This window comes from Peromyscus californicus, unplaced genomic scaffold, assembly GCF_007827085.1.
Source record: "Peromyscus californicus insignis strain IS unplaced genomic scaffold, ASM782708v3 Scaffold_9__1_contigs__length_137607984, whole genome shotgun sequence".
Classification (NCBI taxonomy): Eukaryota; Metazoa; Chordata; class Mammalia; order Rodentia; family Cricetidae; genus Peromyscus; species Peromyscus californicus.
The window spans coordinates 99,918,349-99,944,774 of NW_026294617.1; the positions used below are offsets into that span (position 1 = coordinate 99,918,349).

General features: G+C 40.0%; 1 protein-coding gene across 2 annotated transcripts in view; it reads left to right on the top strand.

The window, feature by feature from the left end:
* Pde5a (phosphodiesterase 5A) overlaps positions 1-26,426 on the top strand; it is a 141,085-nt gene that overhangs the window by 51,345 nt on the left and 63,314 nt on the right. For both annotated transcript variants that reach the window (XM_052731317.1, XM_052731318.1), the window contains exons 6-9: positions 3,379-3,516; positions 6,411-6,478; positions 17,939-18,047; positions 18,933-19,020. In XM_052731317.1, coding sequence (XP_052587277.1) covers positions 3,379-3,516; positions 6,411-6,478; positions 17,939-18,047; positions 18,933-19,020 — 403 coding nt within the window. The remainder of the gene's footprint in view (positions 1-3,378; positions 3,517-6,410; positions 6,479-17,938; positions 18,048-18,932; positions 19,021-26,426) is intronic.

The window sequence follows — 26,426 nt, forward strand, 5'->3', positions numbered from 1 at the left end:
TCCTTGAGTCCATTTGTGTTGTGGATGACTTTATTGACTCACATATGCTGAACCAGTCCTGTATCACTGTAATAAAGGCAACTTTATCATGATAGATAATCTTTTGATGTGCTCTTGAATTCAATTTGCAAGTATTTTAATGAGAATTTTTGCATGTATGTTCATAAGGGATATTGACCTGTAATTCTCTCTCTCTCTCTCTCTCTCTCTCTCTCTCTCTCTCTCTCTCTCTCTTTCTTTTCTTGGGTCTTACATGGTTTTGGTATCATGGAAATAGTGGCTTTGTAAAAAGAGTTAGGTAATGTTCCTGCGTTTGCGTTTTTCAGAATAATTTGAGGAATGTTGGTGTTAGTTCTTCTTTGATGGTCTGGTAGAATTCTGCTCTGAACCCATCTGGCCCTGGGCTTTTTCAGTCAGGAGACTTTCAATTACTGTTTCTATTTCACTTGGGATTATGGATCTCTTTAAATTATTTATTTCATCTTGATTTAACTTTGGTAGGACATATATATCAAGGAATTCATCCATTTTCCAGTTTGGAATACAGATTTCTATAGTGTATATAGTTTCTATAGTCCTATGATTCTCTGTTTTTCCTCAATGTAAGTTGTAATATCCCTTTTCATCTCTAATTTTATTATTTGGGTATATATCTGTCCTTTGGTTAATTTGGCTAAAGATTGTGAATCTTGTAAATTTTCTCAAAGAATCAACTCTGTTTCATAGATCTTTGTAGTGTTCTTCATTGGTTTTTGCCATGAATCTGTTTCTCTTTGGGTATTCTTTTTTCTTGTTTTTTCTAGAGTTTTCAAGTATGCTTAATGTGAGATTTCTCTCTTTTTAAAAAATATAGGCAGTTAGTGCTGTGAACTTGCCCCTCAGAACTACCTTCATTGTGTCCCATAGATTTGGGTATGTTGTGTTTTCATTTTCAATTCTATTTCATTTTCATTTCAATTCTAAAAAAGTTTTAAATTTTCTTCTTGATTTCTGCCTTGATCCAATTTTCATTCTGTAGTGAGTTGTTCAGTTTCCACGAGTTTGTAGACTTTCTGCCATTTCTCCTATTGTCGATACCCAGCTTTAATCCATGGGTCAGAGAAGATGCAGGTCATTTGTCTTAGTTACTGTTCTACAGCTGTGAAGAGACTTCATGACCTTATAAAACTCTTGCAAAGAAAACATTTAATTAGGGGCTCGCTTACAGTTTCAGAGGGTTAGTCTATTATAATTATGGCAGGGAGCATGGTTGAAGACAGACAGGAATGCTTCAGGAAAGTAACTGAGAATAGAACAGTACACCCTGTCCTGTCTGCAGGCAGCAGGGAGGGAGGGAGGGAGGGAGGGAGGAAGGAGTCAGGGGAGAAAGAGCCTGGGCCTGGCATGGGCTTTTGAAACATCAAAGCCCACCCCCAGTGACATACCTCCTCAAACAAGTCCATCCTTCCTCAATATGGCCACACCTTCTAATCTTTCCCTAAAAAGTTGACCAACTAGGGACTAGACATCCAAATATATGAGCTCACGGGGGCCATTCTCATTCAGTCCAACACAGTGTTATTTCAGTTTGTATGTATCTGTTGAGACTTAGTTTGTTTTAATGTGTTACCAATTTTGAAGAAAGTTCTGTTGGCAACTGAGAAGAAAGTGTATTCTTCATCGGTTGGTTGGAATGTTCTATAGATGTGTTAGGTATATTTGATCTATGATACTATTTAAATCCAGAGTTTTTCTGTTTAGTTTGTGTCTCGGTGACCTGTTTATTGGTGCAAATGGTGTACTGAAGTCACCAACTATCATTTATTAAGGTCAATATATGATTTTTGGTTGTAGTTATGTTTCTTTTATGAACTTGGATGCCTTTGTGTTTGGTACATGAAAGTTTGGAAATACAAATTTCTGTGCTGGGCAGTGGTGGCGCATGTCTTTAATACCAGCACTCGGGAGGCGGAGCCAGGTGGATCTCTGTGAGTTCGAGGCCAGCCTGTTCTACAGAGCGAGATCCAGGACAGGCACCAAAACTACACAGAGAAACCCTGTCTCTAAAAACAAAAAACAAACAACAAAAACCAAAACAACAACAACAACAACAAAAAAGAAAATGAAAAAAAGAGAAATACAATTTCTTTTTTGTATATTTTTCTTTAATAAGTTTTTAATGTCCTTCCTTATCTCTTCTGATTAGTATTGGTTTGAAGTCTATTTTGTCAGATAGTAAAATGTCTACACCTGTTTGCTTCATAGTTCTGTTTGCTTGGAAAACCTTTTTCTATCTTTTCACCCTGAGGTGATATCTGACCTTGTTGGTGAGTTGTGTTTCTTGGATGCAATAGAAAGATGAATTTTGTTTTCTAATCCAATCTCTTAATCTGTATTTTTTATTGGGAAATTAAGACCTTTGATATTGAGAGTTATTAATGTAAAGTTATTAATTCCTATTGTTTAGTTGTTGCATGTGTCTTCTTTGGTACAGTTAACCTCCTCTTCAGACTGAAGTTTTCCCTTCAGTATATTCTATAGAACTGGGTTGGTGGACAGAAATTGCTTTTAATCAAGAAATGTTTTTCTTTTTTCATTAATTGTGATTGATAGTTTTGCTGGGTGTAGTAGTGTGGGCTGGCATCTGTGGTCTTTTGGAGTATAAATCTGTCAAGGCCATGCTGCCTCTCAGAGTCTCCAGTAAGAGGCCAGGTGTTATTCTAATGGGCCTGACTTTATAGGTGACTTGGTCTTTTTCCTTCAGGTTTGAGTATCTTTTCTTTGTTCTGTATGTTTAGTATTTTGATTATTGTGTGTCGTAGGTTTTTTGTTTTTTGTTTTTTTTGTTCTGTATAATTGGTGTTCTATACGCTTCTTTTGCCTTGATAGGCATCTCTTTCTTAAAATTTAGGGACTTTTGATTTTTGTTAAAAATATTTACTGTGCCTTTGACTTGAGTTTCTTCTCTTCCCTCTATACCTATTATTTGTAGACTTGTTCTTTTCATAGTGTCCCAGAATTCATGATTCGTGGATGTTTTGTACTTGTTTTGTTTGTTTGTTTGTTTTTGAGTTAACATCTTCTTTCTCTGAGCTATTCATTTCTTCTGCCTTGTCTACAAGACCTGTTATTCTGTCTTCCATGTCTTTTAATCTTTTGGTGAGTCTTACCTCTGAGGTTTTTATTTGACATCCTGAAGAATTAGGAACTGATAACATTAGCCTAAGCACCTATAATTTTTCTACTATACTGACTATACTAATGATCCGTGCAGAACTGTATTAGCTCCACAGCCACAGATTTATGAGCAGTGGGACCTTGCTCATAAACAACCTTTAACCTGTTGTAACTTTATTCTACACACAACTACATTGTAAGCTGTCACCTTTTCTCGTCTAGGTATTGCTCGACCTTGCTAGCTTAATTTTCGAAGAGCAGCAGTCATTAGAAGTAATTCTGCAGAAAATAGCTGCCACTATTATCTCCTTCATGCAGGTGCAGAAGTGCACCATATTCATCGTGGATGAAGACTGCTCTGTGAGTACCGAGTGTGACTGCTTTTTGCAAGATGAAAATATTTTCTTGAAAACACTTTATGCTTTATTTTGCCTTAGAAACCACCCCAACTCCAACTGTTTATGAATATTTATGCAAAACCAATACAATGGTGAAGTGTTTTTGAAGTGGAGTGGAGGTGAGGGTGTCAATAGCCTTCAATGCCCTTCGCTGACCATGGATGTCTGTGTGCTGCCCCTGCTGGTGGCTGCTGTCTCTTAATGGGGAAACACCTTGTTATTTAGTCAGCAATGTGCTGACTAAACCGTCAAGAACTGTGGTGCCCCGGTACCAAAACAGATAGACTTCCATTCTGAATGGGTTGAGTATAAAATTTTCTTCCTTACTAGAAATTATTTAGAAACCAGAAGGTCTAGGTGGGTGTTGGGTGGAACTAAAGGTCCTACATCATTTACCAACAGTAGGAAATGACTCACTGGTCTAATTCACAGGTTTCAGTCCATTGATGTATAGCGTTAGGAAGCTTTTCCTGGTGAGAGAGCTGGAGCACTCTTATAGGGCTGGTTACTTATACTTGAATGCTATGTGGACTTTCTGCCTTGTGTTTGCCTGAGAGTCAGAGCACTGGTCTGCCACAGTTTTCTTTATGCAGATTTTATCCCTCCTCACTGTATGACCCAGTGGAATATTCCTTATGGTGGTGGCTGTTTTTTCCTCTAGTCTAAGGTTATTAGGAAAAAGGAATAGTACTGTCACTTGACTAGGTCAGTTATAATTCATTCATGAAATTAGAGTTGACATTTCTGGCAGAAGTAGAATAATAAAAGACATTCAGTTATTAAAATTTTTAATTGCTTAGATATTAAGACAATTCATTATCCTTTGAATTATTGTGTGTGTTAGAATGTGTGCATTGATTAGTATGAAATTCTTATTAGTAGTTAGTTTATCAAATAAAAATTCACTGTACCAAAATAATAATCAGCATTTTCTTGGAGAGCTACTATTTCATATTTGTGTTGTTATAGTTCAATATAAAATGATTATAAAATAGTTGCTAGCTTTTAAAAGTTCAGGTCAGAATTCATTAATTCAGTATGCCAATTTATCATTCTCCTTCTGTGGCCTTCTCTTTAGCATTTAAGTACAGAGGCATTCCTTTAAAAAAAAAAACTAAATCTGACTTTATTAACACTCAATGGAAGTTTTAACAGTTAATATCTATTGAGGTAACAGACTGGTTTAGATTAGTGTGGTTTGACCCTCAGCTCAACATATGGCTAAGAATATACTCTGCTCTCTTTGGAAAACATAAATTGCTAAACTTAGGCAAGAAATTAGTTGAGATGATGCTGTGGGATGTTCTGTATGGCAAATGTGTTGCTCTGATTGATCAATAAATAAATCACTGATTGGCCAGTGGCCAGGCAGGAAGTATAGGCAGGACAAGGAGGAGAGCAAAGCTGGGAAGTGGAAGGCTGAGTCAGAGAGACACTGCCAGCCACTGCCATGACAAGCAGCATGTGAAGATGCTGGTAAGCCACGAGCCATGTGGCAAGGTATAGATTTATAGAAATGGATTAATTTAAGCTGTAAGAAGTTAGCAAGAAGCCTGCCACTGGCATACAGTTTGTAACCAATATAAGTCTCTGTGTTTACTTGGTTGGGTCTGAGCGGTTGTGGGACTGGCAGGTGAGAGAGATTTGTCCTGACTGTGGGCCAGGCAGGAAAACTCTAGCTACAAGATGATATTATAGTTATTTGTGGTTAAAACTCCTTCAACATGAGTGAAATTAAAAATGTAAGCCCTTCAATATGTACTCAGCTCTTCCACTCCCTGATTATCCTTTTACTGCCTTATGTTTGTGTTTCCTTCCAACTTCTCTTCATTCAGTTGTAAGTGCATCATGGAGCAATAAGAATTTTGTTTTGTGATGTAATATAGAACTATTTCCTGATATCACTAAGTCTCCACAATCATCTTATTGCTCTTGTAAAATATTTCGGAATGGTATAGCTCTTTCGGAAAGAATTCTTTGGGCTGGGGAAATAGCTGAGCCAGCAAAGCTCTTGCCTTGAAAGCGTAACGACCTGAATGTGATAGCAGAAGCCTCAAAGCTCTGCCAAAACGTTGATGCAAGCTTGTAATCCAGTGCTTGGGGGCAGAGACAGGGGGATCCTTAGAGTCACTCAGTCAGTCAGACCAGCCAGTGAGCGCCAAGTTAAAGGAGAGTGACAACATTCCAACATTCCTGAGGAGGACACCAGATATCTTCTGGCCTACACACATTCTCTGTCTCTCTCTGTCTCTCTGTCTCTCTGTCTCTCTCTCTCTTTCACGCACGTGCGTGCGCGCGCACGCGCGCGCACACACACACACACAAGTACACGTGCATATGAACATATGTACACATGAACACACAAACTGGCGTATACATACACTCATGAACACACATGCACATGAAAGCACACAGACACGCTTGTGATCACACACACATGCAAACTCATACACATTCAAACACACATACACACATACACATACTCATGAACATACAAGCACATCAATGCACTCACTTGCACATACACACTCATGAACACACACACACACACACACACACACACACACACACACACGAACACACATGAACATATCCACAAAGAGAAGTCCTGGGATTTACTAGCAGCAGAAGTGTGTGCTCACAAAGCTTTCTAAAGTAAAATGAGACATGGTGCGAGCCTTTAGTAATAGGAAGCGTCTTTGAGGATGCTGTGAATTTTGTGTTTGGATCCATTTAGTCAGGAATATGGAGGATGTGTTCAAACGCTGGTGTCGTCAGTGTTGCACAGTGTGTGCGTGTGTCGCGTGCTTTTCATTGCCTTGTCCAATGTCCCAACACTTGCCATTCTGTTTTCAGGATTCCTTCTCTAGTGTGTTCCACATGGAGTGTGAGGAATTAGGAAAATCAGCTGACACTTTAACAAGGTAAAATAACTTCCCCATCTGTCTTTATCACACTATAACGTGCTGCTAAATAACTGCCTTGTTACTAAGTTGATTTAAGGTGTGTAAGTGACAGGTTGTTTTCCCCACAAAGATAATTTTGTTTCTCAGAATATTTTTTTTGATGTCACTATGCCAGAGTTTTCCACTACATTGACCTGAGAATTACTTCTTACAGCAAATAGTGCTTTACTTAGTACAGGCCTTATTCTATTGTTATTATGAACTCATTCAGTTAAGACCCACAAGTACTGTTCTTCAGTTATATTTTCCTGTTTGCATTTATGGAAATACCTTAGATTCCCTGGCAACCCGTTTCTGTAAATCTGTTTTGAGTTGGAATCAGTCACGAGAATTGACCTACTAACAGAAGGAGGCCAATGTGATGATCCTCATCTTAGAAATCTCTGTTCCCCCTCTGGCTAGATCAAAGAAGATTTATCCATTCAGTTCTTTTCCATAGTTTCTGAATGCTTGCTCATTTTTCTTTTCATTGCTATTACTGTGAAAAGCACGTGCTGTATTGGTACAATGGAGGATACAGGTGCGGTTATCCCAATCTGGCAAGCACTTTCTGGAAGATTTTGAAGTGGATTTAGGGCAAACTACTAAACGTTCTTACTCATTTTTTTTTCACCCATACCAAAAAAACTATATTGTTCTCTTAATTGATAGGATATTCTAAAGAATAGAAATTCACCAAGATAAGGTAACAGGATTTCTTAGGCATTTAGTATACTTTTCATTTCTTAAAAACTATACATATAATTTGATTTTGTGATGCTGTTAACAACTTTGTTGCTTTTATCACTATATGTAAATATGAGTAAGTATGCATTCATTATTATGTGTAATTGCCTTTATCTCCATAGGACAAAATGAACCATCTGATGCTTGTTGAAAACATAACAAGTTATCTAAACTTACCTTTTAGTACTTATGCCGCAGCATGTATCTGTTTAACTAAATTTCTATGTTGATATTTTAATTTTTATTATAGATTCAACCAGTATCTTCTAATATCTAGAGATAGCTGGACAAACCTAGTGACTTATGTAATAGTGACCTCTGCTGGTAAATGCACATTTTTCAAACGGCAAAAGCAAAGATATGTTTGATTTCTTTTTGATAAGTTCTCTCTGTAGGCTGAATGGAAGGTATTTTACCATTTATAATTATGTACCAAGTCTAAGTCATTAATAAATATTTTGTAAGGGATAACTATGCTAGTGTGATTGTTTGAAAAGAGACAAATCCTAACTGATTTTTGAACTAATATTATGGTAATGGAAACCATTTCCTCTCAATGACTTCCATCAGCCTATCACTTCAAAGTTAGCCTTTATTCTGATGACGCAGTGAAAGACCATTTATTCACTGGATAAAATTATTTAAAGTGTTTTTTAATTACTATAAGATACCTGCCTTAACCTTATGAAAACTGAACTATGAAAGATGTTTAGCAACTTTAACATTTTGAGAAAGTGTTGAGTTGATATTGATACTTACTGTTTACTAGCCAATTATTATACTTCTAGAATTGATTACTGATGGTGCAGTGATTTGGTACTCTCTATTCCTCAGTATTAAACATTTCAGTAGTTAAAAGTTCATCCACGGGATGATGTGCCATACAATTTATGATAACAGTTAAATAAATCATTATTAAGCTCTTATCTATTGATTCAGAATTATGGGTCTTGAGGCTAGGGATGCAACCCAGTTGATAAAGTATTTGCCAAGCATGCACAAAGCCATGGGTTTGATCAATAATACTGCGTAAACCAGGTGTGGTTGTACACACATGCAGTCCTTGCACTCCAGAAATGGAGGTGGTAAGGTGGTAGGATCATACAGTCATCCTTAGCTCCATAGAATGTTCAAAGCCAACATGGACTAGAGACCCTGTCTAAAAAAATAAAACATGAAAATTCATGGCTGTTTTAGGCTATTTTATTTTATATGTTTAAGTACTGTATTGACCAAAGTTTTGAAATATTAGATATCAAAATATAAACAACTATCCTGGTGAATCCTGTATATCTTCATTAGAATTGTCACATTAGCAGGATGAAGTTAGTTTGGGGGAACTGGTTTATCACTCCAGATTCCAGAAGTAGGGTACATTTCCAAATGGTGGGCAGTTTTCTTTCTGTGCTATGATACAGAGCTTGGGCTGGAGTTTGTATTAATTCCTTGTTGTAAGTAGACATTTTAGTTCTATCATTCCATCTGAGTCATTTATATTTTTTAAACAAATGTGCCTTTTAATTATGAAATGAGAAACACATTGAATCATTCCTTTGTATTCATCTTGAATTCTCATATATATACATATATATGTCTATACTAGCTAGTACTTGTTATTGATTATTAAATTTGGAAATACAAATATAGTTCAACTGAAGAAAAACTCTAATGCCAGGATAACTGGGCATCTAGTGGAGGAATGTAGAATGTAGTGTAGAACGTAGGCTGTATTTAATTTTAGGTTTTGCTATGAACTAACTATTGTGCAACTTACTTAACCCCTGAAGACTCAGTGTCTTCCTCTGTAATGACAGAATTGTAGTAAGGCTTAAAAGAGCCTCATGCCTATAAAATTTCCTCAAAAACCTTGTGAGTATCCTCTGTAACTGCTGTCCCGGGTGGGTGTGGTTTTAGTTTACACCAGCCTGCAGTGATTCCTGTGGACTTCTGAAATTCAGAAAGGCTTGTCTTGCCCGAGTCCCCAGCCGCTGCTTTCTTAGGAATGTTCTCTCATGCAGCTCATCTACTACACAAATGTTTAAATGTAGGACTTAGCCCAGCTCTTCCAAAAGGAGATACTAAGACCTGTTTAACAAAAGGAGATGCCAAGACCTGTTTAAATGTGTGGCGCTTGCTAGGGAGCACACTCTGGAAAAATAAAAGGGAGAATGATGTCAGGGAGGCTAATGCAGAGTCACCAGGCCAGCATGATTGTCTTTTCCAGTCTGTGGTCTGTGGGGCGGGGAAAGAACGAAGGAAGGTTGTGTGCTCATGTCCTAGCTGCGAAGCCTGAGGAAAGCCGAGCGAGGCTGTTGGGGAGGGACCCTTCTAGCTGAAGTTTCTTGGCTGTAGAATCGTGGGTCTCAGAAGAACAGTCTTGATTTAGTGCCCTGGTGGGATCAGTCTGGGAACAGCCCTGGGAGGCATGGCCTCAAAAGTGGGCTCTAGAGATCAGCAACTGAGACATCAGCCACATGCACTTCCTACAGCTTAATCTCTAAGGCATTTTTCAAGGCCACCACGATATTGCTGTTATATAAAGGATGACGTCCATGCTCGTTGTATTACACTTTGAAAGCCTTCGCTATCTATTCTATCTAGGCAAACATTTTTGGCCAGAAACACTCACTTTATTATTATTTTTTTTCCAGAACATTTATTTTTCACTAAGACTTTCCCAGAGGACATAACTAACCTTGTCACCACCCCTATCCCCCACGAAAGGTTAGCATACTCACTGCTCTAAAGCAGATCCAAACAGTTTCAAGGACAGGAATCAACCTTAACTGTCAAAGAACACTTCCTGTCTGAATCATCATAAAAATGTGTAGGTAAAAAGAAAGAAGAGGAGCGAAGGGGCCGAACAGGACAGGTGAGATCTCCCAGATTGTCGATAAAATCAAGCAACTGACCGATATCATATGTGATGGAGGGACTGATGGAATTCATTCTCTTCAAATGTTCTTCATACATTTTACAAACACCTTCCACGCACTCATTCACACACAGACTCATAGTCAGTGTAAATCCTGCCTTCTGGCCTCTGGGTAGGCTGTACTAGCAAAATGGTGTGAGATGTGGCGCCAAATACTTCGTTGTAGCTGCGGCTAACACCGCCTGTCTCCGCACACGAGCCCAGCCACCCACTTTATGCTTGATAATCTGCAGCTGTTTAATGTTTCTCAAATGTATGTAGAACTTACTCATTTCATCAATGTGTTTTATCATGTTGTTCTTTTATATTTTTTTTGCCTGTTTTTCTACCCTACCTCTCTTTTCTTATTTCTTTTTCCCTCCTTAAAGCTTGGCTAGCTTTGTAAGTATTTCTGTAATGCCATTTCTTTCCTAATCTGATTCATTTGGAGACTATCGGTCCATCTTCTCCACATATGGTGTTTGCACTGTCACCAGTAGTATTTAGGAAGGTTAGTTTTAGTTGTGAATCATGAACATACCAAATTAAAAAAAAAAACAAAAACAAGAATGCAAAATGGTGTTCTCTATATATGACAGGGAAGCTGTACCCATGATCACGACAGCATGGTCACCTAAATAAGACCTGCATAATAATAACATCAGCTGACAGGCCAGCATGGGTGGGGAGAATCTCAGAAGGTCCCACCCCTAGGTGAAGAACTACAGGCAATTAATGGTTGCTAAGAAAGGGAGAATCACCCTTCTCCAGGGATCAGCCCCCTGATAGGTTCTGCAGTCCCAAGTGGTGAGTCCTAAACACATACACATAGGAGCAACGCTAAATGGATTCAGCAGGTTGTATTTATATACACATATGTGTATATGTAGCAACAAAAATTAAAGATGAAGTCACGGATTTGAGAGTAGGTGTGTGTGTGTGTCGGGGAGCGGGGCGGGGGTGGGGGACGACACAGGAGGAGTTAGACAGGAAGGGGGGGGCTAGAAATGATGTGATACAGTACCCATGTAGGAAATTCTCAAAGAATTAAAACGTATAAATTTAAAAAAATGTAATCTTATTACTCTCTCCTGGATATGCTCAGAGATAGGCAGGTCAAAACTGACATTGTATTTGGGGCAAAAAGATCTCAGATGCCTTCTACCTCACACCCCTTAAGAGTATTCTGTCCATTTGGCAGCAAAGATGGCACCCTACTCATCACATCCACGTCTCAAATAGGAGACCAAAAGGGCAAAACGCATTCATCAGTGTTCTAGGAGTTGTTGCACATAAGCATCTGCCATGCTATTGACTGGGTCTTATTCCTAAGGTAACACTGACTCTCGAGGTTGTGGAGTAATGAAGCCTTTATTCTGGGTAGCTCTGTGTCCATGCAAAGAAGAGTTAATTTGGGGGCAGCTGGCATTATCTATACTGGACGCTGCCCCAACAGGATATGCATCTGAAACTCTATCGCTCTATTAGAGCTTCCTGCTGGATTCTAAGTTCCTCACTACAGCGACTGACCTGTGTAAGTTTGATTGTCTTCCACATAGTATTAAGACTGCCTCGCGGGGAACAGGTGTTCAAGCTCTATTTATTGAGCGGAGGAAGCAATTTATCAACCTCTTTATGAAGTAGGAAATAACCATGGTGTTATGTAACTTTAGGAGAACTCATGCTTCTACATCAGCTCCTATTTTTGAGTTACAGCTCTGGCAAGTTTCTTAGGCATTTTGGGTTGCCTCTGACTCCTGTTGTCAACCTGGTGATGATGATAATGGTGAGAGTACTACAGTCATTACTGTTTTTATTATTAGTCCACGGAGTCCCATATGAAGGCATCTTCTCCAGTGTTCCTCCTTCTTCTGATAGCAACCTCTTTATTTTTCCTGTCTTTATTATGGCTTCTTCTTGTTTTTGTTTCTCTAGGCTATTGTTTGTAACAAATACTTGTAGATTTAAGTATTGTTTTATTAGCCTCAAACCTACACTTACAACCTTTCCTTGGATGTCATACAGATAACACATGAAGTCATACAGATAACACATGAAGTCAGACCCAGGAGGTCTGTTATGCAAGGCAATCTGTATGCCTTCAAGGTCAAGCTGGAAGTTCATCTCGTTCGTCTTTTCCTTTGCTACATTTGTAATTTCCTTTTCATTCTTTTTTATTTATACATAATACTTTTGAGTGCATAGAACTCTAATTGACCATATTACAATTAAGTTAGAATACATAAGACAGAAAGAGAATACTGAGTCATTGTGGAATGCCATATGACATCACTGTCCCAAGATATAGCTTGTCTATAAAGGACAGTAGTGTCGAGTCCAGCCCGACCTTTGGACTGTCCTTGGTATAGGGGAGTGTGGATTGAGAAATAATTGATATGAAAAATATAGATGTAGACAAAGAAAAAGACAGAGACACAGAATAGCATCAGGAGGGCTCTGAGTCAATACCATAGTCACCCCGAGTTTATTTCTCATGGGCTTTTTATACACCAGCAAGGGGAGAGGCAAAAGACCAACCCCTCTCAAGGACACAAAGGTTCAAGGTACAAAGTACAGACAAGTGTGAACTCTTCCTTAATTCTCAAAACATCTAGTAGCCATGCCTTCGGCAAAACATCCTGTAATTAGGCCTTCAAGTATAAGACACCTGGTAACCACACCTGTGTCCAAAACATCCTACTGTGTAGCCAAAATAAGCTCAGGCTCTCTGACCTTGAGTCAAGATGGAATAAGGCCACATTATGGAGTCTCTGTGGGCTCCTACACAGGCCAGGCATCGTATTGGAACTTTGAAAACTTAGAACCAGAAAAGTTCTTTCCCTAATGCATGTATTTCTTTACTGCTAATTATAATTGTTCTTTATTCTTCAGAATTTCATACATATATACAATTAAGTATGATCCCACCCCCCATTTCCATCCTCCAGTTCTTCCATAATCCCCCAAATGTCCTCCTCCCAATTTCATGCTGTTTTCAATAACTCATTAAGTCCAGTTTGTGTTACCCATGTGTGCGTGGGTGTAAGGTCATTCACTGGCTCATGGGAAAGGTGCCGGGGAGCACCACCCCAGAAGAGTGGTTCCCTCTCCCTACAACTGTCAACGGCCAAAGCTCTCAGTGAGGAGTGGGGCCTTGAGAGCACCTCCTCCTTCTATGTCTGAATCTTGGCTGACTGGGGTTTGTGCAGTTCTAGAGCAGGTAACCACAGCTGCTCTGAGACGGTGATTATAATAGCTATGTGACGTCCAGACAGCGTTTCCCTGAAGCCTTCCCCACGTTCCAGCGCTTACTTTCTTTCCATATCTTCTTCCAGGACATTGCCTGAGCCTTGGTGGGGAGGGGTGAGTGACAAAGATGTCTCACAGGGGCTGAGCACTCAGCCTCCTACTCTTAGCGCTTGGACTAATGATACATCGATTGCTGCTGTCATAATTAGGGTTTCTATTGCTGTGAGAGCTCACCATAAGAAATAGAAAAGCACGAGTCTTTTGGAACTTCAAAGCCCGCCCACCCCCAGTGACACATCTGTTCCAACAATGCCACACCTCCTAATCCAGTGGTTCTCAACCTTCCTAATGCGGTGACCCTTTTATACAGTTCCTCATGTTGTGGTGACTCTCAAAATAAAATTATTTTCTGTTTGCTATTTCTTAACTGTAATTTTGCTACAGTTATAAATCCCAATGTAAATATCTTCTATGTGACTCCTGTGAAAGGGTCATTCGACCCCCAAAGCGGTCACAACTCACAGGTTGAGAACTGCTGTCCTAATCCTTTCCAAACAGTTCAGCCAACTGACCAAGTATTCAAACACGTGAGCCTATTTGGGCCATTCTCATTCAAAACACCACAGCTGCTCACTGCATAAAAAGACCTCTGATGAAGACAAAGAGCAGCCTAGGTCTATGGGTGGAAGCATAAATATTTAGGGGGCGATTTGACAACTTGACCATTGTAGAAAACAGCAGTAGGGACCCAGAGAGATGGCTCAGAGGCTAAGAGCACTGACTGCTCTTCCTCCTAAGGACACGGGTTCAATTCCCAGCACCCACATGGCAGCTCACAACCATCTCTAACTGCAGTTCCAGGGGATCTGATGCCTTCACACAGACATCTATGCAGGCAAAACACCAATGGGCAAAAAATAAAAATAAATTTAAAAAAAAAAAAGAGAGAACAACAGTAGCAGTTTCTTCCCTCAGGCCCATGGCCTTCCTCACTGTGGGCTTTTGACCAGGCTTATAGTCCTAGGCATGAAAACCCCTCCCGTGGAGCAGGCCTCAGATGCAACCAGAAATCCAGCAGTTACCCGCATAATGATCCTGGGTCTGTTGCACCAGTGGGCCTATCTTGCCTGAAGGTCAGAGTTGCAGCATGCAGCGTCCAGCTCTCGGTAGAAGCAGATGTCTTCTCTCCCCCAGCAGCCTACACAGCACCTTCTGACACTGTGAAAGCTGGCCAGCTGGGAGGGAGAGTCCTGCTCAGCCACAGATTGATTCCTCTATGTCCTGCAGCCAAAGTATATGGTGTCTTCAGCAGTACGGTTTTACTATGTAGTTATGATGGCTTGTTTTGGAGACCTCTGGGAACTCCCCGGCCAATAACTCTTTTCTTTTTTTTTTTAAGATTCTTTTTTTAAATTTTTTATAATTTCTTTCATTTTTTGATATTTTAATATAATTATGTCATGTTCCCCTTCACTTCCCTCCCTCCAAACCTTCTCATATCACCTCCCCCATCTCTTTTAAATTCACGGCCTCTATTTCTGCTGTTGTGCGCATGTGTGCGCATAGTGTGTGTGTGTGTGTGTGTGTGTGTGTGTGTGTGTGTGTGTGCACATGTGTGTTACTAAACACAGAAATACAATCTGCTTAGTCTGTATAATGCTCCTTGTATGTAACTGTTTTCAAGGCTCACTATGTGTTTGGTATTGGATAACTGATTTGTCTAATTGTGCTCTTCCCTAGGGAAGACTATTCTTTTCCTCTCAACATTCCATAGTTGCCTATAGATTTTTTGTGTAGGACTGAGGCATTGTGAGCTTTCCCCCATCCACATTAGCATGTCTGTTGGTGTCAGCCTTGTTCAGCTCATGTTTAGGCAGTCATGATGGTGAGACTTTATGGTGCAGCTTCTGAAATTCCTAGGAGACACAATCTCCAGCCAACTCCCTGATCCACAGGCTTTTAGAATCTTCCCACCCCTCTCCCACAGGGATCCCTAAGCCTTAGATGCAGAAGTTGTGTTATAGATGGACCAGTTGAAACCGGGCTCCACAACTCTGCAATTTGATTGATTGTGGTTTTCTGGAATGGTCTCCATCTGTTGCAGAAAGTTTCATGAGGAGTTAGAACAATATTTATCTATGGGTATAAGGACAAATGTTTAGAATGTAGTTAGCAATTATGCTGATTTCGTACAGCAGTGGCTGTAGATTCTCCTCCAAGATCCATGGTGTCACTAGCCCTGTGCTGTTGGCTTGATTTCCTGTACCAGGCATGAGTTCCCTCTTGTTGAGTGGGTCTTAAATCCAATTAGAGAGCTGTTGAGTACCATTGAGGCATTCATTCTGCTACTATACCCTTAGGATTATCCTGCCATGCTGCTCATTGTTGTGGTTCATAGGTATCATAGCTGAGTAGGATTGCTAGTTGCTTCCCTCCTTTGGAATCTTGCATGGTACCTTCTGGAACCATGAAATCTACTTCTCAGGGAGGGGACTTTTGTTAATAAATAACTTAGGGAGGTATCTCATGCCTAAGGCATATATTCATTTTTAAATATCACCCACTACTTTTCCATTTCTTCAGTTAGTAATACTATAATTAAAATAGGCATATCAGATAGAAACACACACACACACACATACACACACACACACACACATACACACACACACACACACACACACACACACACACACACACACACACACACAACAAGAGGAAGTGTAGGTGGAGTTTTCCTGTCCTGACTACCTGTTCCCAAATAACTGGCAGCCACTTCCCAAATAACTGACTTGGAGACCTAATATAAATTATAAATGCTTGGCAGATAGTTCATGCTTGTTACTACCTAACCCTTACATTTAAATTAACCCATATTTCTTATCTGTGCTTTGCCATGTGGCTCATGTCTTGTTTTCTACATGTCCTGCTTCCTCAGTGGCTGGCTATCATCTTCCCTGACTTTGCCCTTCTTCTCCCAGCATTCTCAGTTTGGCTGTCCTGTCTATACTTTCTGCCTGGCTACTGGCCAGTCAGTTCTTTATTAACCAATGAGAGTAATATATATTCACAGTGTACAGAAGGATTATTCCACAGCATAAAGTTAAAACCTTCCTTTTTAATTAGACAAAAAAAGGGAAATGCTTTGGAATAATCCATCTGTATACTGTGTGAATATATGTTGCTGTGATTTGTTTAATAAACAAGCTGACTGGCCAATAGCTGAACAGAATAAAGTTAGGCAGGACAGCTAGACTAGGAGGATGCTGGAAGGAAGAAAGATGGAGTCTGAAGTTGCCAGCCAGACCAGAGGGAGCAAGGGATGAACATGCCATGCTAATAAAGGTACTGCCACATGGCAGAGCGTAAATAAGAAATGTGGTTTAACTTAAAATGTAAGAGCTAGTTAGTAACAAGTCTGAAGTATTGGCCAAGCATTTGGAATTAATATTAAGCCTCAGAATGATTATTTGAGAATGACTGCAGGACAGAAAAACTGCCTACGAGGAAGATACAACTAGAGAGACCTACTAAAATTCTTTTAGGGCTTCTTGATATTTCTTTCCCTTTTAATTTTTGTAAAAGATTGTCTTATTGAGATAGGTGTTCGCAAAATAATGATCAAGGAAGTACAAGTACTACACCTTAGACATTCTGTGATCAGATAAAATAAAACATGGAGTGAGAGAATCAATAGAAATTTTACATTAAATGACACAAAAAAATAAAGATGATCATTTACATTGTTGCATGATGAGAATCACTTATCTGAAATGCTTGGGCCAGGCATCTTTCTGATTTGGGAATTTTTTAGATACTGGAATATTTGTGTATACATAATGAGACAGCTTGGTATGTAATTCTAAACAGGAAGTTCACCTGTTCCATGCACATAGCCTGGAGGTAATTTATACACTATTTTCAATGTGCCTACCTGTCAACTTCAAGTAGTCACATGGAGTCAGGTGTGGAATTCTATGCCAGTGGTCTCCTATCAGTGTTAACAACATTTTGGATTTGAGAGCTTTTCAGATGGTTGTACTAAATGTTTTTAAATTCTAGATGTTTGATTTGTGATTGGATGACTAGAGACATTCTTAGAACTTGTTCTAGACTAGTGGTTCTCAACCTTCCCAATGCTGCCACCCTTTAATGCAGTTTTACATGTTGTGGTGACCCCAAACCATAAAATTATTTTGTTGCTATTTCATAGCTGTAATTTTGCTACTGTTATGAATTGTAATGGAGATATATGATATGCAGGATATCTGATATGTCACCCCTGGAGGGGTCACTATTCACAGGTTGAGAACTGCTCTTCTAGACAGTCCACACTGTGTGGGTGTTTGTTGTAGCAGACTGTTTAGATTGGGGAAATGACTGAGCTGTAATCATCTAACACATTTTCAAATTAAGATGTGGATTTCCCCCTGTACCAGCCTCTGGTTCCTCCCCTCCCCATTTGTTTAGTCCTGTGTGTGCATGTTTTCCCACTGCATAGAAGGAACTCACATCTATTATTTCTGCAGGGAGCACGATGCAAACAAAATCAATTACATGTATGCACAGTATGTCAAAAACACGATGGAGCCACTTAATATCCCTGATGTCACTAAGGACAAAAGATTTCCCTGGACAGTAAGTAACCTAATTTTAGACCTGATGCACACAGGCTGTTTTCCCTTCAGACCTACACCTACAGCTGCTCCATGTCTGAAGGTCTGGGCTGGAAACTGACTGTTTAAGGGTGATCTCCTTTTCCTGCTCGAGGGAGGGATGGTGAAGGAGCTCTGAACTCGCTGGGGAAGCTGGGCTGTGTGTTTTTTCTCTGCTCTTTGTGTAGTAACAAATCAGCACGTACAAGTGGAGGTGATTTAACACCATGGCGTCGGTGGCTTTCCTCAGATGGGTTTTCTGACTTCATCTGTGAACATTAGGATCCCTATGGTTTGGATGAACACAAGTGGCAGTCTTCCTTGTGAGCTGCTCCTTGGCTATTCATTTGCCGACAGTGAAGTTACAAAGATGTGTTCTTCAGACCTTCAACACTTTGGATTCCAGTGTTTTCTTCAATCTCTCAAACACACTAGCCTGTGCCACAGCTGCCTCGGTTCGGTTGCCTGCACATGTAGGACAGCTTTTTCAGACTTTACAAGCGGAGACTTCAGGGACGGTGGCATTATTAAGGAGGCCAGTATTGTAACTTGTTGTTTCCAGGCTTTTGGATTCTGCTTCCTTGTTAAATTGAGACCTCTACCTCACCGGGATAGCAGGCGCTGAATAAATATTTCACTTACTATTTCTATAAACTCTTTGGAAAGTTTAAATGGGATAAAGGAAATTTGGTGTATTATTCTAATAAAGACTGACTATATCACCCTTATGCAAACCTCATAATTTGTTTCCTGTAGCTAATACAAGATGAGTGTGTGAATTATTTCACATGTGCCATGCAGTTAATATGATGTATGTGGGGCAGATCTTCTCTGTTGTTCTAGCAGTCTTGTTTTTGTTCTTCTTTAGAATGAAAACACGGGCAGTGTAAACACACAGCACACTGGAAGTTTGCTTTGCACACCTATAAAAAACGGGAAGAAGAACAAAGTCATAGGTAAGATCTGCCCATTGGCTTAACACTCTGCATTTGTTTAAGGAAGAAGTATGGCCTACTACTTTCAGGTGTGAATTGTACATTAAAGAATAAAATGTCTGAGAAAAGAGCAAATTTAGAATTATAAGTTAAAATTTATGTAGATAAATTCCACTATACGTGTCAGACATTTTATTAGCTATACAGTATTTTTTTTCAATCATTGAAATCCAGTTTTGGTTTTTTTTTTTTGTTTGTTTATTTTGTGTTTTTGAGACAGGGTTTCTCTCTGCAGCTGTGGTTTTCCTGGAGCTCACTCTGTAGACCAGGCTGGCCTCGAACTCGCAGAGATCTGCCTGCCTCTGTCAACTTAGTGTTTGGACTAAAGGCATGCGCTACCACTGCCCTGCTCAGAATCCGTTTTATCTGAGGTTTTGGTTTAAGAATGGTGTGCTGAAGTCAACAGAGCGGGCTGGCAAAATGGTTCGGTGGGAAGGTGCTTGCCATCAGGCCTGAGTTCTTTCCCCAGGACCCACACGGTAGAAGGAGAAAACCGACTCCGGAACATTGTTTTCTGACCTCCACATGCCCAATGTGACACACTTACACACCCACACAGGTGTGTACACACACACACACACACACACACACACACATACAAATAAAAAAATGTTAAAAGTTCGTACACTGAGAAGCATCAACCGGTAATGTGTATTTAGTCTTATTTCCTAATTTTTGACTTCTCAAATGCGTAGTTGAAATTATAGGTTGTATTAACTTGTTTATTTATTCAATCAGTGTTTATTGAGCACTCCTGCAGTCTAGGCACTTGGCATAAATCAGTGAGCAAAGCAGAAATCCTTGCCCTAGGGTCTTACATTTGAATACAAAGGCTAAAGGTTAAATGACCACCTCTACTACAGAATAGTCCAAAAGTTCTTTCCCCAGACAAAGGAACATGTTCCTTCTTACTGATGTGTTTACTTCTTGGTGTCACAGGTTTCATTAAGAGCAGGGCAAACACTGCCGGGCATCGGTGGCATATCACTGTAGTCCGAGCACTCAGGAGGTAGAGACAGGTAAATTTCTGAATTTGAGGCCAGCCAGAGCTACAGAGTGAAACTCTGTCTTTAGAAAGAAAGAGGCAGACAAAAAGTATGTTATTTTGTATTCAAGTTATCCATGGTTAACACAGAGAAAGCAGCCTGAACTAATAGCATGCTCCCAAGATTGTGGAAATAAAGGAAATACGACTGACTTCTAAAGATTAAAATTTAGAACTAAAACCTAATGGAACAACACTTAAGTATAAATTTACCTTTAAAAAACTGAACAGCTTTCAGGTTGCAAGAAAAAGAAGTATTATAATTTAACGTGGCAGCAGTGTGTGTGTGTGTGTGTGTGTGTGTGTGTGTGTGTGTGTGTGTGTGTGTTAAAAATGTTGAAAGTGCCCATCCAAATTGGACACAACTCCAATTCCTTTACTAGGAGGCCATTGAACTTTGTATGAGCTGCCTTCCCTTGTTCTGATTCCAAGCCCACTAATGTGATTTCTGTTATTTGATTTTCTTTCTATCATAGTTGCTCTGCAGGTTCACATGTTCATATTCTGAAGACACATCTGTTTCTTGTCCATTTGGTCTTATTCACCAGGCTTGTCTTCCCCTGTCACCAGCACGTCGTTGTGGGTCCTGCACCTACACGGCTCACGTCAGACCCTATTATAACGCTCTAAAAGCTTGCAGGCCACTCCTTGCTGTGATGCAGCTTCAGCAGTACTCCTCTGGGCTCAGAAAAAAAGATCAGAGGCCAACGAACATGTAAACACATCTGTAAACATTATCACCAACTGATCTCTCAGATAAGCAACAAATGTTATGTTATAAAATTTTACTTCCTAGGAGAGGAAACTACATTATGTTACACTTTTTAAAAAAACACTTTTCATGTAAGTGTAAGAAACTGCGAGAAGCTGCCTATGAGAAGGTGAAATTGAGTCCCCTCGGAGATGTATCATTTACTAGTCAGTTGTCATAAGAAGGAAGGAAGACCTGCAGATGGTTCCAGGGTCACAGCATAGCTTTATCTTAACAATGCTTCTTTGAAATAATCGGTGGGAACTGGGAGCTGGCTGAGGGTGGGAGGTGTCTGGCGCTTCCTGCACTCGAAGCAAAGCTCGTTAGGGAGCACAGGCCTGGGAAAGGGATTCATAAGCCCTGTGCTTCACTCTCATGTAAATGATTTGGAGTACTTGATAACTTCGTAGATCTGTCAGAACTCACTTTTTGATCTTGTCCGTGTTTCAGAAAAGTGAGAAAAAAAAATTTAAACTGAGAATGGGAAGAATCAACTTGAGCGTGGTGGCACAGGTGGATCTCTGTGAGTGTGAGGTCCACATAGTGAGTGCCAGGACAGCTAGGGCCACCTGATAAAGACTCAGTCTCAAAAAATAAAAATCAAATCAAACAAAAAGACAGTAGGAATAATCGGGCTTGTGAGGGCATATGCTTTTTCCTACTGAGTAGCCGAACCAAAAGCCAGCAAATGTCTTTGAAAAGAGAAAATTTTGTTTAAAATGAAATAAATGGTTTCTGTGTGAGTTTGTGGAACAAAGTAAGGTACTGCAGTTAACTGTAAGTGTGAGATGGACATTTCCCAGTGTACCCCGTTGTTTTATAAGTGTGACAGAGCTGGGAGAATTCTGCACATACTTAGACATCCTCAGGTTCCGTGTGGAAAAGATCATGGCTGTGCATACTTCGCCTTGCATGTCACAGACCAGATCCCGGTATGAAATTCGAATAGGGAGGCCCCACAGAGCTCCACATGCAGAAAACCAGGCCACCCCACGTGTTCGTCTGCAATCTTCCTTCTTCCTCTTCATTTACCTTCATTACTGACGTTCCGATGAAATTATAAACATCAGACCAGTTCAGAGCCTGCTGTATCGTCAGCTTTATTCCCCGAAGTATTATTTCCTATCAACAAATGTTTTTGTAGGCTCTGCCTGATACAGAATGTTTCCACCACTGTCCAGAAAAAAAATGTCTCTCATTCAGCATTCACTCATTTTAACCAGCTGTTTGCCCTGCTTAGATAAAGCTAAATGTGCCCTTTTCTCCATATAATATTTCCAGAATTTTTTATCTCTATTCTACACAGCAATTTCAGAGCATATTTTGTTTTTTTTTGGTTTTAATATATATATTTGAGATTATAATGTAGTTGCATCATTTACTGCTTCTCGGTCCTCCCTCCAATTTCTCCCATGAGCCTCTCCTTTGTTTACAGCACTCTGAAGAAATGAGCATTCAAAGGAAACACAGAAACCCTTCAATGTTCCTATTTTAGATGGATCATGTCACCATGTTATTAGTAAGGAAACAAAATAAAAATAGAAATCACTGTATCATACAGCATATTGTTTAAGAAACATTAGATGAAATACGCCCATTGCTGTGTACGCTGTGAGCTGGGTGCTCACCTGACTTGCTGGTTTCTCTTTCTGCAGTGAATTTTCAAGTCAGATTATAGCTATACCCTGCCTAACAGTGTATCCATCCACACTGGACAGCACATGGTGTCAGGAGGTAGAATCGTCACCATCTCAGATTGTTTCAGTTTCTCTGTGACATTCACACTTGTTGGAACACCTATGCTGCACCTCTCGGGGTGAATTCCTACCATTAAGTGACATACATAGCTGTTCATTCTTACTCTCAGTTCATTTGAACTCCCCAAGCACCTCCATCACTGCGATGCTAAAAAAACAAAACAAAACAAAACAAAAAAACAGCCCACCTTGTTTGTAGTTCTTTTGTATCAGTAGAATGTACAACCTCTGTTTCTACAGACATTTCTGAGTACCCTCTGTTAAAATTTGGATCAAGGCGGTGGTGGCACACACCTTTAATCCCAGCACTTGGGAGGCAGAGGCTGGAGGATCTCTGAGTTTGAGACCAGCCTGGTCTACAGAGTGGGTTCCAGGACAGTAAGGGCTACACAGAGAAACCTTTGGATCATCAATTATTTGCTTGGCATTCCTTGTTATCTTATTTTCTTCTGTTAATTGTTTGGACTCATTTAATAAATTATGTACATGTGGACCTTTAAAGGTGAATATTTGGAGAGGTGACCTACCCTCCTGTGCTGTGACCTAATTTCAACTGATAAATAAGTACTCCAAGGTTAAAATTTTAAAATTGACTTCTATTCCCTTTTTCTTCTCTTTCTTTCTTCCTTTCTTCTTCTTCTTCTTCTTCTTCTTCTTCTTCTTCTTCTTCTTCTTCTTCTTCTTCTTCTTCTTCTCCTTCTTCTCCTCCTTCTCCTTCTTCCTTTCTTCTTCCCTTCTTCTTCTTCTCCTCCTCCTCCTCCTCCTCCTCCTCCTCCTCCTCCTCCTCCTCCTCCTTCTTCTTCTTCTTCTTCTTCTTCTTTATAAAGGTTTATCGCTGGCACCATAACTTTTTTCTTGTTTTTCAAACATTTGCTAAGATTCTCATAGTACAAGTCAAATTAAATCCTTCATTGCTCTTCATAGTACACATTGTCAAATATCACTTAAAACTACTGATCCTTGTCCTGCTCTCAGATAGAGAATTACAAATTATGTTTGGTTATAATGTGCACCAGGAAATAAAACAGTAGTGGAGTAGTGGAGCAGTAATAACTGAAAGACAAAATTAAGAAATCATAGCTCTCAGCACTTGGAAAGCTACTGCAGGGGAATCACTGCAAGTTCAAGGCCATCCTAGGTAACACTGAAAATTCAAGGTCAGCATGAGCTACACAGTAGTCCTTGTCCTAAGCAAATGAAAAAGTAGAGCTGTCATATGATCGCCTGTTTCACTTAATGGAACTAAGCATACCAGGAGATGCTGCAGTATTCCAGTAACCAAGATGTAGAACCATTCTAAATATCTATCAACAGAGATGAATGAATAAAGAAAACGCGGTCTATATACATAGTGGAATTTAATTTAATGGTAAAGAAGAATGTAATTGTGCCATTTGCAGGCAGAAGTGATGAAACTGGAGATAATTACATGAAGTGAAATAAGCCAATCACAAAAAGACAAATGCCATGTTTTCTCTCATATACTATATATATCTATAATATAATGTATATATAATACAATTAATATAATGTATATATATAATGTGTATATGTTCATTATCATCCTTGTACTCATGTATCTATATATTTGTACTCATATATATGTATATATGAACACAAGAATGAAAATGAGCAAGATAGATCTAAACCAAAAGGGGAGGAAGACACAGAGAGCATAACTGGGAAGGTAAGACACAGTACTCCTGACTCCTGGCAGAATCTAGATTTAACCGCACACACAAAATATGTGTATGAAAATGATAAGGGGGATTATCAAGGAAACCAGCACATAGGGAAATGGGGAGGGTGGGGTGGTCAAAATACAATGATAGAAAAAAGTCTTAATAAAACTTGTTTTGCATACTATTTCTAAAAAAATCATTAAAACTAAGAACTTACAATTTAAAATGATAAAAGTGAAGATCTGCTTTGAGGTTTGACTGAAGCATAAGGAAAACTGGAAAAGAAAGAAACATACCTATATTTGGCAGGAAATATTAAGGAATTTCTGCAAAATGTAATATTTTATTGTTAACCAAGAAATAATGAAATTATTGTACCCTGGCATTCAACTGCAGAGATCTCAAAGAAACGCCCATTTCCCTCCTTCTCTTCATGCTGCCTCTCCAAAATCAGCAGGAAGGAAGAAAGCAGGAGGGTGAACTTGGAAAGAATAACTAAACAAGAGATGGAGCTGGGGGGAATAATGAGACTCTGACTTATAAGACAGGGATAAGAGAGGAGCAGCGAACAGGAAGAGTGGGAGTGTAACGAGACGGAGAACAAATTGTTTCTGACAGTGTGATGTGGCAATGGCCAGGCATGGTGACGCACACTCTACCACTGGCTCTCTGGGGTGCTAGGGGAGAAGGGCCGCTTGTCCAACGCCCAGTCTGAGCAACTCGGTGAGATCCCACCTCAAAGTGTTAAAAGCTGGTGGTGGGAACAACTTGGCCTAGCTTAAAGGTAGAGCCCCTGCCCAGCCAGCCTGTGTGTGATTCTGGCCCCATCCCCAGGACTAAATAAAGGGTGTGGTGGTGGCATGTGGGGTCGGGGAAGTGCTTGGTGATTACCGGTACTTCTTGGGAGATTTAAAAAATTTCTCATAGAACTAATTGTAAGTGAAGCCATGGGAGTCTGTTAAAAGGGTATCAAGGATATATTAAGATATAAAATGGGGAGAAAATACACTCACGGATACAGAACCAAGTAATACCTCTGCCGTGGTCCTCCATTCTGCCTGGAGGTGAAGAGGACCACCACCAGAGAAAGCACAGGACCTGACTCCCTCCACTCTAAAGGGGTCACATACCTGCATTAAAAAAGGCCATGCCCTAGGGTTTGTACCTCCAAAGCCATTGGCGGAACAAATTCCCACAACTAATTCATAAAGTTATATTTGAATTTTTTTAAATGCATCCATATTGCCCAAAGAAACCTCTTACCAAAGTAATTAGAAAAGAGGAGATGAAATAAAACGAGGCAGGAAAAGGAAGAAGGGCAACCAGTGTGGAAAGTGACTATTGGCACAATAGTCTTCAACGTTTGGTGGTCTGTGGGCCCTCACCGGCCTAGAACTCCAGAAGAGGTAACTCATTCTTGGCACTGATTCTGAGTGAAACAATCCAGGCCCATAGAGACAAATAGCACGTTTTTTCTTATTTGTGGATATTAGCTTGGGGGTGGGGACCGTTGAAGGAAGAGGTTGATTGTTTTTTGAGACATATTTTTACTTTGTAGCCCTGGCTGGCCAGGAATGTAATACATTAGAATTCACTGAGACCTGCCTTCCAAACACTGGGATTAAAAGCCTATTCCATCATGCCCTGAAAGATGATTCTTTGAAAATAGTTTTATTAATTTTGAGAACTTCGTACAATGTGTTTTGATCATATCCACTCCTACCTTATCCCAGATCCATCCTTGCCTCTCCCTACCCACCCAACTTCACGTCTTCTCTTGCCCTCTTTTTAAACCCGTGCAGCCCAGTTCATGCCTCCCCAATCCTAGTGAGTGTGGGGCCATTCTCTGGAATATGATCAACCTATGAAGGGCCACACCCTTAAAACAGCCTGACTGTGAAGGAAGGGTCATGTTGTAAAGGGAGAAGAGGGACTAATGGAGCAGGAAGAGTGAAGTGGGTGGCAGGTGGAAGGGCGGGGTAGTGGAGAGAGTGCGGAGAGGGATGGCTAGCACCGATCTATGCTGTAGAAGCTGTCATACACACAGCTCAAATGGTGTTACCCGCTCATTGGTGACGGTGCCCTTGCCAGACACCAGAGGCTTGCAAATAAAAAAAAACCCTCAATACCCG